At 43.8% G+C, this 12,522-nt stretch overlaps 1 protein-coding gene across 2 annotated transcripts in view; it reads right to left on the bottom strand.

Moving 5' to 3' along the window:
- LOC137333785 (rifampicin phosphotransferase-like) overlaps positions 1-12,522 on the bottom strand; it is a 137,436-nt gene that overhangs the window by 75,403 nt on the left and 49,511 nt on the right. For both annotated transcript variants that reach the window (XM_067998124.1, XM_067998125.1), the window contains exons 14-16: positions 11,679-11,874; positions 7,460-7,595; positions 5,454-5,530 (exon numbers count right to left, since the gene is read on the bottom strand). In XM_067998124.1, coding sequence (XP_067854225.1) covers positions 5,454-5,530; positions 7,460-7,595; positions 11,679-11,874 — 409 coding nt within the window. The remainder of the gene's footprint in view (positions 1-5,453; positions 5,531-7,459; positions 7,596-11,678; positions 11,875-12,522) is intronic.

The raw sequence follows: 12,522 nt of genomic DNA, 5'->3' as shown, positions 1-12,522 counted from the left end.
GCAATGGAGCAGCACAGGGGCAAGGCTGCTCCAAGGTTCAGTGACGCCTCACTGCAGAAGCTACTGGACAGTGTGAGGTGGAGGGAAGTCTTTTACCCCGCAGACGGGAGAAATGCCCTGCCTCTGTCACCAAGAAGGCCTGGCTCGAGGCAGCAGACAAGGTCACCAACAGCAGCAGCATCTCCCGCATCTGAATCCAGTGCAGGAAGCGCTTCAATGACCTAACTAGGTCAGCAAAAGTAAGTACACTTACTGATTCTCCTGCATTTCGTGTTGCACATCACCACGCCCCCCCCCCGTCAACTCATTCTGCACTGCCAAGACTACTCCATCACATCACTCCTCGCACCCGCTTAAGGCTCATCCACAACTTACCTTCACTTCCTCAGCATTTTCTCACCTCCCAATTTGTGACCACACCACTACCACTCACCCCAATCCTCATACAATGTGATGTCTCTGTCTCATACTCACCCTCTGATGCACCTCTTTCATGATCAGCCTCACCCAAACCAACGCATTCATCGGTTGGCCACTTCACCATCACTCACTCACACATCTGTTCTTTCTCCCCTTCTAGAAGAGAGCGCAAAATACACACGAGAGGGCGAGGACTGGAGGGGGGCCACAACAAATAGGGTGGTAGGAGTGATGTGGGCCTGGCCCAGGGGAGGGATGATGGTGAAAGGGGACATGGAAGTGGGGACGCCACTCAAAGCGCTCCCACGTCTCACCTGTTGCCCCCCTCTCAACTTGTACCCACAATGCTGCCTCCTCTCCAGGTGGCCGAGTCTGCCCCTGCACAGGTGCAGGTGGAGCAGTCTTTGGAGGGCCCCTCACGGGCTCCAAAACCCAGAGGGCGTAGGCCCAAAGCATCTAATCGGTCAGGGCATGAATATGAGCAACCTGCCACTACCTCTGCTGCAGCCACGGGGGATACACCACGTAGAAGTAGTAGGAAGAGAAAGGCAAAGGTTTTGTGAGCACAAAGGGTATACACAAGGGTGTTTGACAGACTGTCATGTTTTTCATTTATATTTTTTTTTGTTAAACTCATATTAAATGTTATGATTATCACCACTACTGCCACATCTTGTCCATTCTTGACTGGCTTTTGTGATAGGGCCCTTTCATGAGGTTCACCATGAACGGCGACACTTGATGCCACCCAGTGGGTCACTTTACAGTGGGTGTATGTGTAGTTGCAGGACTATTTTGTGCAGGGGTTGGGGGATGGTGTTGGCGCTGCTCTTTCCAGGTGGTCCGAGAACTGGACTCTTCACACTTTCTGATGTTAGGAGAACCGTTCACATATCAGTGACTCCCTGGCCTCACGAGCAGCCAGGTGAGCCGCTGCTCTGCCCATGGATTCCTCCTCCTCCTCCTCCTCTGCCTCGTCCTCCTCCTCCTTCTCAATGCGGATGGCAGATGTGGATGGGGCCTCCTCAAGCGGCACCCCTCTCTGTTGCGCCAAGTTGTGCAGGACACAACACACTACTATAATGCGTCCCACTCTGTCTGGTGCGTATTGAAGCTCTCCCCCAGAATGATCAAGGCACCTAAATTGCATCTTGAGCAGCCCTATCGCATGTTCAATTATAGACCTGGTGGCGATGTGGTTGTCGTTATATCGACACTGTTGCTCGGTGATGGGGTTCCTCAGAGGTGTCATGAGCCACGTGTGCAGGGGGTATCCCTTGTCCCCAAGGAGCCAGCCCTTAAGGGTGTTCAGTGCGTGGAAGAGGGGAGGGATATTGGATTCCCTCAGAATGAAGGAATCATGGCAGTTGCCTGGGAATCTGGTACACATGTGAAGGAATCTTTTGCGGTGGTCACAAATGAGCTGAGCGTTGATGGAGTGATACCCTTTTCTGTTGATGAACAGTCCTGGCTCATGTGGAGGTGCTCGTATTGCTATATGGGTGCAATCGATTGCACCCTGCACCCGTGGGAAGCCAGCCATAGGATGGAATCTCACTGCCCTCTCTGTCTGGCTGAGGTCGTTCATGGGGAAGTTGACATATTACAAGGCCCTGCGAAACAAGCAGTCGGTGACCTGCCTTATGCACTTGTGGGCAGATGACTGAGAGACCCCGGTGATGTCACTGGTGGCACCCTAGAATGATCCGGAGGCGAAGAAGTTGAGGGCAGTGGTGACTTTAACTGAGACGGGTATTTAGATGCCGCTCGGCCCAGCTGGGAGCAGCTCGGCATGAAGGAGGCTGCTGATGTCTGCGACCACCTGGCGACTCACTCTCAGCTTCCGTATGCACTGTTCCTCAGAGAGGTCCAGGAAGCTGAGCCTTGGTCTGTAGACCCTGTGGCGAGGGTAGTGTCTCCTGCGACATCGCGCTCTCTGTTGTTGCTCTCTGTGCTTTTGTGCAGGTGCCTGTGGCGCAGCACTGTGTTGTGGAGCTCCACGTGGTAGAAGTGCATACCGTGCCTGGCGAGGCTGGTGATATTGCTCGTCCTCAGATGTAGTGGTGAATGCAGCCATTGCGCCCCCCACCCCCATCCTGATGATGTCAGTTTGAGGGGGGTCCGAAAAGTTGGTAAATATGTGTCAACAGAAGAATTCTGAGTGGAAAGTAAGAATTTTCAGTGAAAACAAAGATTTCCCAGCCGAAAGATTGCTGAAAGAACTGAATGCCCTGCTGCAATAACTCACCTTTTATCCCCTTCTGTTAAACAAGCATGTGAATGTCCAGCTGGCTGCTGGCTGAAACATGTCACCTGCAACATGGAGTGTTTCTCACAGCACAGGAAACACGCTGAGGATGCTTCAAAATCGCACCCCTGCCTCAATGTGCACAAAATTAAGTACTTCAACTATCTAACTAACAGTCTTAACTATCATCCCGCTGGCTTTAATCGCTGGTGGGACTTCCGCATTCGGGCGGCGCACGCGCACCCAGACGCGTCAGTGGGGAACCTGGAAGTCTGCGGGTTGGAGCCAGCTTCCTTACCCGTTCGGGAATTCCCCGATTTTCGGAGCCCTCCGCCCCCAACGCACCCGCACTTGGATTCCAAAATCAAGCCCCTTCTCTTTCTCTTGGCATGGTACCAACTCTCTTTTTGATTAATCTGACTGCATGCTTGTCCTTAGAGACCTTCACCACATGAAACAAGCCAGCTGGTGTGTGGGCACGTGCATTTGTTTGAGTGAGCAAAGATGTCTTTTAACCAATCGGCCATCACACCTAATCGCTCTTTTCCTAGCTTTGTTTGTTTTTCTTATGCCTATCTGTGAATTGCCTTGTGACTTTAACTTTGAAGATATTGTATAAATAAAAGTTGTTTTGTGTGTGTGTGTGCTCACGTGTCAGAGTTTGCATGTGTTTGTGTGAGTATGGTAAAGCAGAGAGCACACCATGGAGTGAGCTGGTAATAGGATTGACAGCTCTGGTTCGACATATTCCTGGAGGTTTCATAACATGACCTCACCCCGCCCCCCCCGCTGACCTCCAAGCATCCCGCCCAGCCAAAAGGCTTTTATTCCCCATCTCCACTATAACTAATAAACAAAAATGTTCAATGAGAAAAACACAACTTTTTTTAATGCCCCTATGATTTTAGTCCTGAGTTGCTTGCAGCAGCATCCAGGAAAATAATCATTAATTCATGGAGATGTCAAGTCGATCGGCAATCATCGCTGGTAATGGAATGAGGTGCGGGCTGAGTGAGAAAAATACTTCCAAAATAGGAATTTGTCTGGAATGGGTATTTGGAGCAGAGGAGGAAGGCACAACTGTAGTAGTTTAATTTAAATTGAAGTAGATAAGAATATAAATTCAATTTACATTTATAGCAAGAATGCCAGCACAAGAAGGGACAGCTAAACGAACATACAAAATTGATGTGTGCTTCCTGCAGCATGAGTGTTTTGAATAGCAGATGTTAACTTGAACAAACACATCTGCGGGAAGTGTCTCCAACTGAGATTACTTGAGCACAAGTTCTCAGAACTTGAGGTTACGTTGGAGACTGTCTGACAAAGTGAAGAGTCATTTAAACTAGGAAGGAAGTGGAGCAAGTAGAGGAGGTCAAAATGAGATAAATATACAAATTAAGAAAAAAAGGTAGCATGCAGAAGGAATAAAAAGAGTAGAGGAGGAAAATCAACTTGAGTTTAAGCAGAAAACAGACTGAGTGTTTTTGTCCAAGCTGGTAGTCAAGGGTCAAAATAGTTGTGCTAAATACAAACAAAAAATAGGTAAATGGAATGTGTTGTAATACTCAGCTCTGGGAATTAGAAGCAATTAAATCTATATCTTCCAAACAGAAACTTGGTTGCAAACTGGGCAAGAGTGAAAAATAAATGTATTGGGTTATAATGGTCCAGATTTTGCTGCCAAAATAATGACTAGTTTAATGGTCTTGCTGTTACTGATGTATAAATTCGTCCAGTAACTTGTGGCAAGGAAGAGCTACCCCGTGAATTGTGAATTTCCACAAATTCCTGAGCAATTTACGATGTTAGCATCATGAACACGGCAGATTGCTCTGAACCTCCTTGTGAGTTTCATGAAATTGCTGCATATGCGCATTAATTGCCAATTAAACTCTCTACAGAAAATTAAGGCTAGTACATAACAGTGTAAGTACCTTCTTAATGATGAGATTTATATTCTGGCAATGCCACTCTACAATTTACAACCTGCTGGAATGAGACTCCACAGTTTAAATTGTTGTTCTGGGTCAGAGAGGTAGAGATTTTGAAAAAAATTTTCGTACTTTTTCTTTGTCTCTTTTTTTCTCTCTTTCTTAATCCAATCTTTCTTTCCCTCTCTGTTTCTCTTTCTGTACCCGATTGCCGGTCCGACTCACCCCCCCCCGCCTCCCACCACCGCCCCCCAACGCGGGATGTTTCCTGGCTACTGCGGACTGTCTCCAACGGTCCCCGGCCTTCTAATGCTGGCTTTCCCGCCCGAGACGGCCAGCCTGTTAATGCTAATGAGGGCCTGCCGTTAAATTTGGCAGGACCTGTGCATTGCTGGCATTTCCGGGTCTTCCCTCCGCAAACAAGCTCCCTCTCTGCCTCCCCGTAAATATTGGGGCTCATGTCTACATTTAAGAGTAGGTTAGATTGATGGATAAAGGAAAAGGGAATAGATGGGGGAGCTTGGCAGGCATATAGGATTAAAACTACTACTCACGTGGAGGATAAATGCCCACGCCGACTGGTTGGACCAAATGGATTGTTTTTCTGTTATCATTTGTAATTCTATGAAAAATCATGTGTAAATAGTTGTCTGTGCATGTGTGTAAGAATATACAGGAATTAGTGCATGTATGTTTGTGCAAAATTGCCTGTGTGTGTGTGTGTATTTATATATATTTATGCCTGAGCATGTTTGTGGAAGACATATTAGTGGTATAGAGCACAAAACAGGCCAGCAGAGAATAATAAATAGCCAGATACACATTTCAGGGGAGAAGTTGCAGAATCTCACCTCTCCTAGACCATAGTTGGCATTGATAATCATTCTGCCCGAATGTCCTGTGACAGGATCACATGTAAACAATACACCTGTAACATTGTTAACAGATACACCATTAGACCCAAATATTGCTCTTGTTCAGCTCTGTCCTGCCTTTTTAGGTTCTTCCCTTGCCAATTTTAAAGCTTCACACCTCTGTGTTCTGTGGAATATAAACCACAAGACCAACTAAGTGCAAATTTAGTCCCCTCTGTAGCTAAAGCAAAACTTGCTAATTTCTACATTTAATACATGGAATACTCAATAAGGGAAGATTTTCACTGGTTGCTTTGTTAGTGTCATTGCAAACAGTGAGAAGATTTCCTGTTTGCTATTTCTAGTGAAATGGTAAAAAGCATTCCAAAAGAACACTGAGTAGATGAAATCTTCCCATTAAGTGTACAATATCACTAATGAATAGTGTCCTGAGAACCTCTCGCCTTCCATAGCTATCATTAATTTGTATTACTGAAACTTTACTATGAAATTTTACATCAAGAAGAATGGATCAAAATATATTTTAGGTAAATGTTTTTTTTCTCAGGTGATCAAATGGTTGCTTGCAATTCACCCGTTTTCATTTTATTTCTGATGATTTTTGATTTCTACAACACTAGTCTCCCACTGGTAAATGTTATGCTTGTATCAAGATGTCCATAGTTAATTATTAAAAAATCTTGCATTAATATAGTACCTAGTTTCTTTCATGTTCTCTGGTTATAAAATTCTTTACGACATCCTATTAAAACTTTTAAAATGCCGTCACTGTTTGCGAAAACCAACCTGTGCACAAAGTCCTCCAAACAGCGAGTAAGATAAATGGCCAGTTAATATTTTTTGGTCGTGCAGGATGAAGGAAGAATGTTGGCCAGGACCCCAAAAGAACTCTGCTCTTTTTCAAATGGTGCCATAGGAGGTATTATATACCCTTAAATAGGCAGAGGGGAATTCTGTTTAATCTCTCATCCAGAAGACAGCACCTTTGACATTGCAGGAAATCCCTAGTGCTATACTAGAGTGTCAGCTTAGATTACATTGTCCAGTCCTGATTCAGTGATTAAATGGTCTGAACTCTGAGTAGTATTTTATATAAGATATCAGTTTGTCTAAGTCAGAAGAGCATGGGTTCTGAGTCAGACAAACTGACATCTTCTTTAAAATTCTACTTTAGTGTTCAGCACATTTAATTACTGTGTATCTATGGTAAGATACTTAATTACAGAAAATAATATCTTGTATGAGATGTTGCTGTGTAAACAGCAAAATGAGCTGTATTGGACTGAGAATCATTGCTCAAAGCGCTGAAACAGCGTGAATACAGTGCCTGGGGAAACATTCATGTTTAGATCTTCATGTGATAGGATTGAATGGGAAAATATTTGGTTTAAAATAAATTCTAGGCTCGAATTAGCATTATGCTTGAGTTTACATTACATTATTTCAGAATTAAATGAAACTTTGATTTTTCTCCCAGATTGCTCATAGAAGTGTTCAGCAGATTAATCTTTAATTCAGAGTGACTTCCAGGTCATGCGGGAGGGTTGGCAACTCTAGCGCTATATTATCACAGGTGCCATCTTTTGGATCTGATGTTAAACTAAGGTCCCATCTGCCCTCTTATGGGTATAAAAGAAGAACAAGAAAGTTTTGCCAGTGTCCTGCCCAACATTTATCCCTGAACCAACGTCACTTTTTGAAAAAAGCATTTGTCTGATCAATTATCTTATTACTGTTTGTGGAACCTTGCTGTGTGCAAATTGGCTGTTGTTTCCCTAGATTACAACATTGACTTTACTTCAGTGGCTGTAAAGTGGTTTGGGATGCACTGAGGTTATAAAAGGTGCTATATAAATGCAAGTTTCTTTCTCTTCCTAGCTATATAGCATCTAATGAATGCAAGGTACGATATAAAATGGCTTTAGCCCTTGCGTGAACTTAGTGTGAAGTTTATTTTCCTGAATAGAAATGACAATCCTTACCTGCTGCCTGGGCTGATACCATCCTCTGGATAACAACACCCATGCTATATGGCACTGGTTGCCCCCTTTGGCAGCAATATTGCACTGCTTGGAATGAGTAGAGAGAGGCCCAGCATTCCTGCACAGCAACACACACCTGGGGAAATAAAAATTCATTGTGTAAATCATAAAAAATGAGTACAAATATATACTCTCCTTTGTCATTGTTTTGAAATGTAAGGTACCTCTTTTAAAACTGAGAAATCTAAGTGAAGAGCCAAGATCCCATACCATGGGTCACCAATAAGGTAGGAAAGAGGAGAGAAGTGTTTTAAAATCCTGTGGATAGAAAGAACTTGGTTTATATAGCACCTCACCCTTCCTCAAAAAGTCTGTGCTTTAAAACCAATGGATTACTTTGAAATGCAGTCACTGATGTTGGCAAAGACTGCTGCTAATTTAGCAAGGTCCCGCCCATAGTAAGTGAGATGATTGACTAATCTATTTTTGGTGATAATGGTTGCGGAAGGAATGTTGGCCAGGATGCTGGGAAAACCCTCTACTTTTCTTCAAGTAGTGTCACATAATCTCTTGCATTCACCTGAACAGGCAAACAGAGCCTCAGTTTAATGTCTCAGCCTAATGACTACCTCTGACAATGCAGCACTCCAGTACTGCACTAGTGTCAGCCTAGATTATGTCCTCAGGGATTTGAACCCACAACCTTCTGGCTCAGAGGCAAGAATGCTATCGACTGGGTCATGCTAACACTTGGATGAAATAGATTGCGAAAATGATGTAGAAAAGGATGGTCTGCCTTCCAAAGTTGGATAAGTCAGTCCTCAATCAGGCCCCTAAATGGAACACTACAAATTAACATTCAGATAAATTTAGGTGTATTTACCCTGCTGCTTTAACATTGTTGTGAAGTAGTTTCTGCTTTGCAGCAAGCGAAAGTTGCAATATAAACCCGGAGTAAAGATCTGATTTAAATGCAGAGAGAAGCAGTGTGAGGCTCGCTAGAGGAAACAATCTTGCTCTCACCATTGGTTTGATACCGCAGAGAATATAACTGCCATGTGGTGTTATATGGTTTATAAACTAACTTGAATGTTTAAAGTATACCTCTATAAATATTTACGTTTTAAGTGTTGAGAGAAGAACTCTGCATGCATATAACCACACATGCAAAGAGCTATCTCCTGGGCTGGAAAATTGGAAGTCCAACCAAGTAGTGTAAATAGGGTATTAGCTGGCTGGAACCTATAATGCAGCTTTCATTCTGAGACAGGTAGCTGCAGTATAAATGTAGCATTAGACGTCAGATTTGGAATATTGTGGTCACATGGAAAAGAGCTTTAGCTATCCCACCGGGGACTAACAATCATACTGTGTTTGCAGAAATTCTTACCATGGTCTTCAGTGTGGATGAAATTGCTGTAAAGCTGTTTCGTTTGTACTCAAGATTGTGGTTAATAAATGTCTGCCGCTTGGGCATGCGTTCTGTGTGCACCTTTGAATAAGGCCAACCAATTTCACTGAGCTTTTCTACCTACATTAAAGAACCTGGTTAAGAGGCTGAGCCTTACACTGCTTATCCTCACAACCTTAAGAAGAAGGGATCAAACCAGAAAAAACAAGTCAGTAATAGTCTTTACTCATAATGGATAAGAAGAATCAGCATTACCAACTGGCATATCCACCACCATTTTATTCCAAAGGGGCACCAGTCTTCAAGTTGGTCTAAATTATTTTTCCTCAAATTAATCCGAGAAGACTGCGGCTCAGTCTAGATTCCTAGTTCATATTCGGCACTCAATATGGAGCCTGCCCTGCAATGTTTTGTCTTACCTCCGGAACAGGAAATTATCACTGGCCAGACGGTATTATTTGAATTGCACTTTGGCCAGTCAATCAATGTCGGATCAGTTATGGAGATGCTAATGGACTAGGACACATATGCTTGAGACTTTAAAAGTAATTTGGTGCATAAACAAATTATATTACTAAAACACAGAACAAATGATAGCAATATACTTGATAACATTGTAATTCAGAGTAGATAGAGAGAAACTATTTCCTCTGGTGGGGGAGTTCAGAACAAGGGGGCATAACCTTAAAATTAGAGCTAGGCCATTCAGGGTGACGTCAGGAAGCACTTCTTCACACAAAGGGTAGTGGAAATCTGGGACACTCCCTAAAAAGTTGTTGAGGCTAGGTCAATTGAAAATTTCAAAACTGAGATTGATAGATTTTTGTTGGCAAGGATATTAACGGTTACAGAACCAAGGCAGGTAGATGGAGTTAAGATACAGATCAGCCATGATCTAATTGAATGGAGGAACAGACTTGAGGGGCTGAATGGCCTTCTCCTGTTCCTATGGGGGAAAAATTCGATAAGGGTCCGTTTTGGTGGTGGTCACACAATGCACTAACACCCCACGCCCAACAGATCCTGGGCAGGCAAGATGTAAATTTGGACCCAAGGGAGCACTTACCTGCAATCAGCGTTCCTTTCCAGGCCCTGCATGTGGAATCAATGCAATTTGCACTTTCCAACACCAGAGGGAGCTCAATCTCTTAAAGGGAGGATGTTTCTTAGAAATCTCTTAAAGGTAGCTGGTACCTGCTTTTACTGAAAATAACAGTCTACCGTCTGCATGGAGTGTGAACAGAGATCAGACATCGCACACGTAAAACACAGATGCAGATCCCATCCCTATGTTTACACACTGATGAGATATGTGAGATGGTACCGGACCTGCGAGAGTGCATGCACCAGGGTTTTCTGCTGACGCACTGAAGACCTTGGGTGCAAGGGGTGGACAGAAGGAGGGACATCCTATATCCACCAGGGGAGAGGTCCTCCAGACATATACTCAAAAGGCAGTGGGAGGCAGCGGGGGACGAAGTCAATGCCAGGCCCACTGCATCATGAACATGGATGCAGTGCAGGAAGAAGTTCAATGCTTTGACATGAGTGGTCAAGGTGAGTGAGGTCAACTGTCAAGTGACGTCTCCTACCAACTGCACCACGTACTACACCCCCATCACCCACATACCAACAAACTCTTCCCATCAGTACTCAACTCTTCCAATCAGATGCTTCCTCTCACCCTTACACAATACCACTGTTGCAAGCCGCCCACCCACAACTCACAGGCCACACACACTGGCAGCTATTCAACCATTTGAGGCACATCACCCAGGCACACGTCCCGCTTTCTAGCAGGAGAAGGTGGCGCACATTAAGAGGCAGCAAGTGGCCATGGCATTTAGCCCCTCGAGCCTGTTTCACCATTCAATGAGATCATGGTGGACCTGTGACCTAACTCCATATATCCGTCTTAGCCCCATCTCCCTTAATACCCTTGGTTCAGAGAAATCTATCAATCTCAGATTTAACATTCACAATTGAGCTAGCATCAACTGCCGTCTGCAGAACAGCGTTTCTAATGTTAGAGCGTTTCTAAATGTTAGGCCATGTCTCCACGTCCTAGTATTGAAGTCTGGGTGACCTCCAAAAACAGTTACAAATGTCTCGGCAGCCAGAAGCAATAATCCAGCCACTAACCTGTAAATCCTGCATGGTCTCTTTAAATAGCGCCGGTGGGGGGTCCTCCAAGCACTCTAAGACACGTTCAGATGGTCGGGGTTAAGACTGTGCTCAAGTTGAGCGATAGGTCCCAAAATGGTGTCTATCACTTTAAATCAGCGTTGCACACTGATTGAAGCCATTTTCTCCCTACTTTACATGATTCCAGCGTTCATTATCTGCGCCTGCGCAAACTCCTATTCCAAGATGGCGTCTGCGCATGTCACGCAGGAAACGTGCGTGCGCATCCAAAACGCCATCTTGGATGTCAGAGAGGCTGTGTAGCGCCGAAACAACGGGCGCTACATGGCCCAATTTAGCGTCCTATGTTCCTAATTAAGGCTACCCCATAAGAATCAATCTAATCAGAGCATATTCCTGTTAAAAATTAGTTTTATCCACATACAGTCTAATCCTTAGTTCAAAGTTGCTGAATTCAAATTATCTGATATCAATTTTACGCCAAATTCCCACTTTACTGCATCACTTACTTTGCTTAATTCAAATTATTGTCTAATTCAATATTTTTTGAACAAAGCAACTTTGAATTATTAGTAGACCGTACAGAATTTTCCGCCTTTATTTCTGCCTCGCCCTCTCTATTACATAGTTATTGATTCACTCTTCATGTTCTTTTCATCTCACCTGTTCAAAGCCTTTCAATCCCAGTTCCGTGCTGAGTTGCCCAGCAGTTGACGTGTCCTCTGCGTCCTCCCTGACTGCACTGGACCTGACGGCCAATCGTTCCTCTACTCCCAACAGCTTCAGCTCAGCAAGTTGATCGTGAATGGCACTTTCTATCCCTGGAGCTAGTTTGGTGCTTCGGAACAATTCAGCGCATCTGGGGAACATTAAAAGCCAGTTCATGTGCCAATTCCAATAGCAATTTACAATGTGTTGTTCAGATATTTAAAGGAAAGGGTGGTAGATTTTTTTTTAATAAAAAGAGGCCCCTATCAATAATCACTTTTCCTTGCATAACTTTGCAAGTTTGTTTTCCTTTCTGTATTCTCTACTTATTTTTATTTTTTGCGTAATTGCTCTGATGGGTGGGTCATTTTTAAGAGGTTTACTAAAAATAAACCAGTGGATTGGGTCTACATAACCACGTGTAATTTTGAGGCATTGCAGAGCCATCATGACGAATGGGTGTCATTGCAACTGGACTAGTTTACATAGGAATTTATTATGGAAGTTTATAAAAATAAGGGCAGATTGTAGGACTTTAAATGTGAACTGAGCCAAATATCTCCCAGCCTCTGACCCTACTTCATCTGAAGTCTACAGGTCTTGATCCCTGTGTGTAACGCCATGGACGATCAACTAATGATAGATTAAAAAATCTTGCATGAGCATGCAATTTGTCAACTATCTCCATTATAAATACGAATGTCTTTATTTATAACGGAAACTGCCTACGTAAACTTGTCATGCTATAATTACATCTCCTACCAGTAGAAGCACTGCAACGTCACCTCTTTCAGATAGG

The sequence above is a fragment of the Heptranchias perlo genome, chromosome 16 (genome assembly GCF_035084215.1).
Source record: "Heptranchias perlo isolate sHepPer1 chromosome 16, sHepPer1.hap1, whole genome shotgun sequence".
NCBI classification, from domain to species: domain Eukaryota; kingdom Metazoa; phylum Chordata; class Chondrichthyes; order Hexanchiformes; family Hexanchidae; genus Heptranchias; species Heptranchias perlo.
Note: the sequence above shows the minus strand (reverse complement) of the source record. Positions and strands in the feature narration are given on the sequence as shown.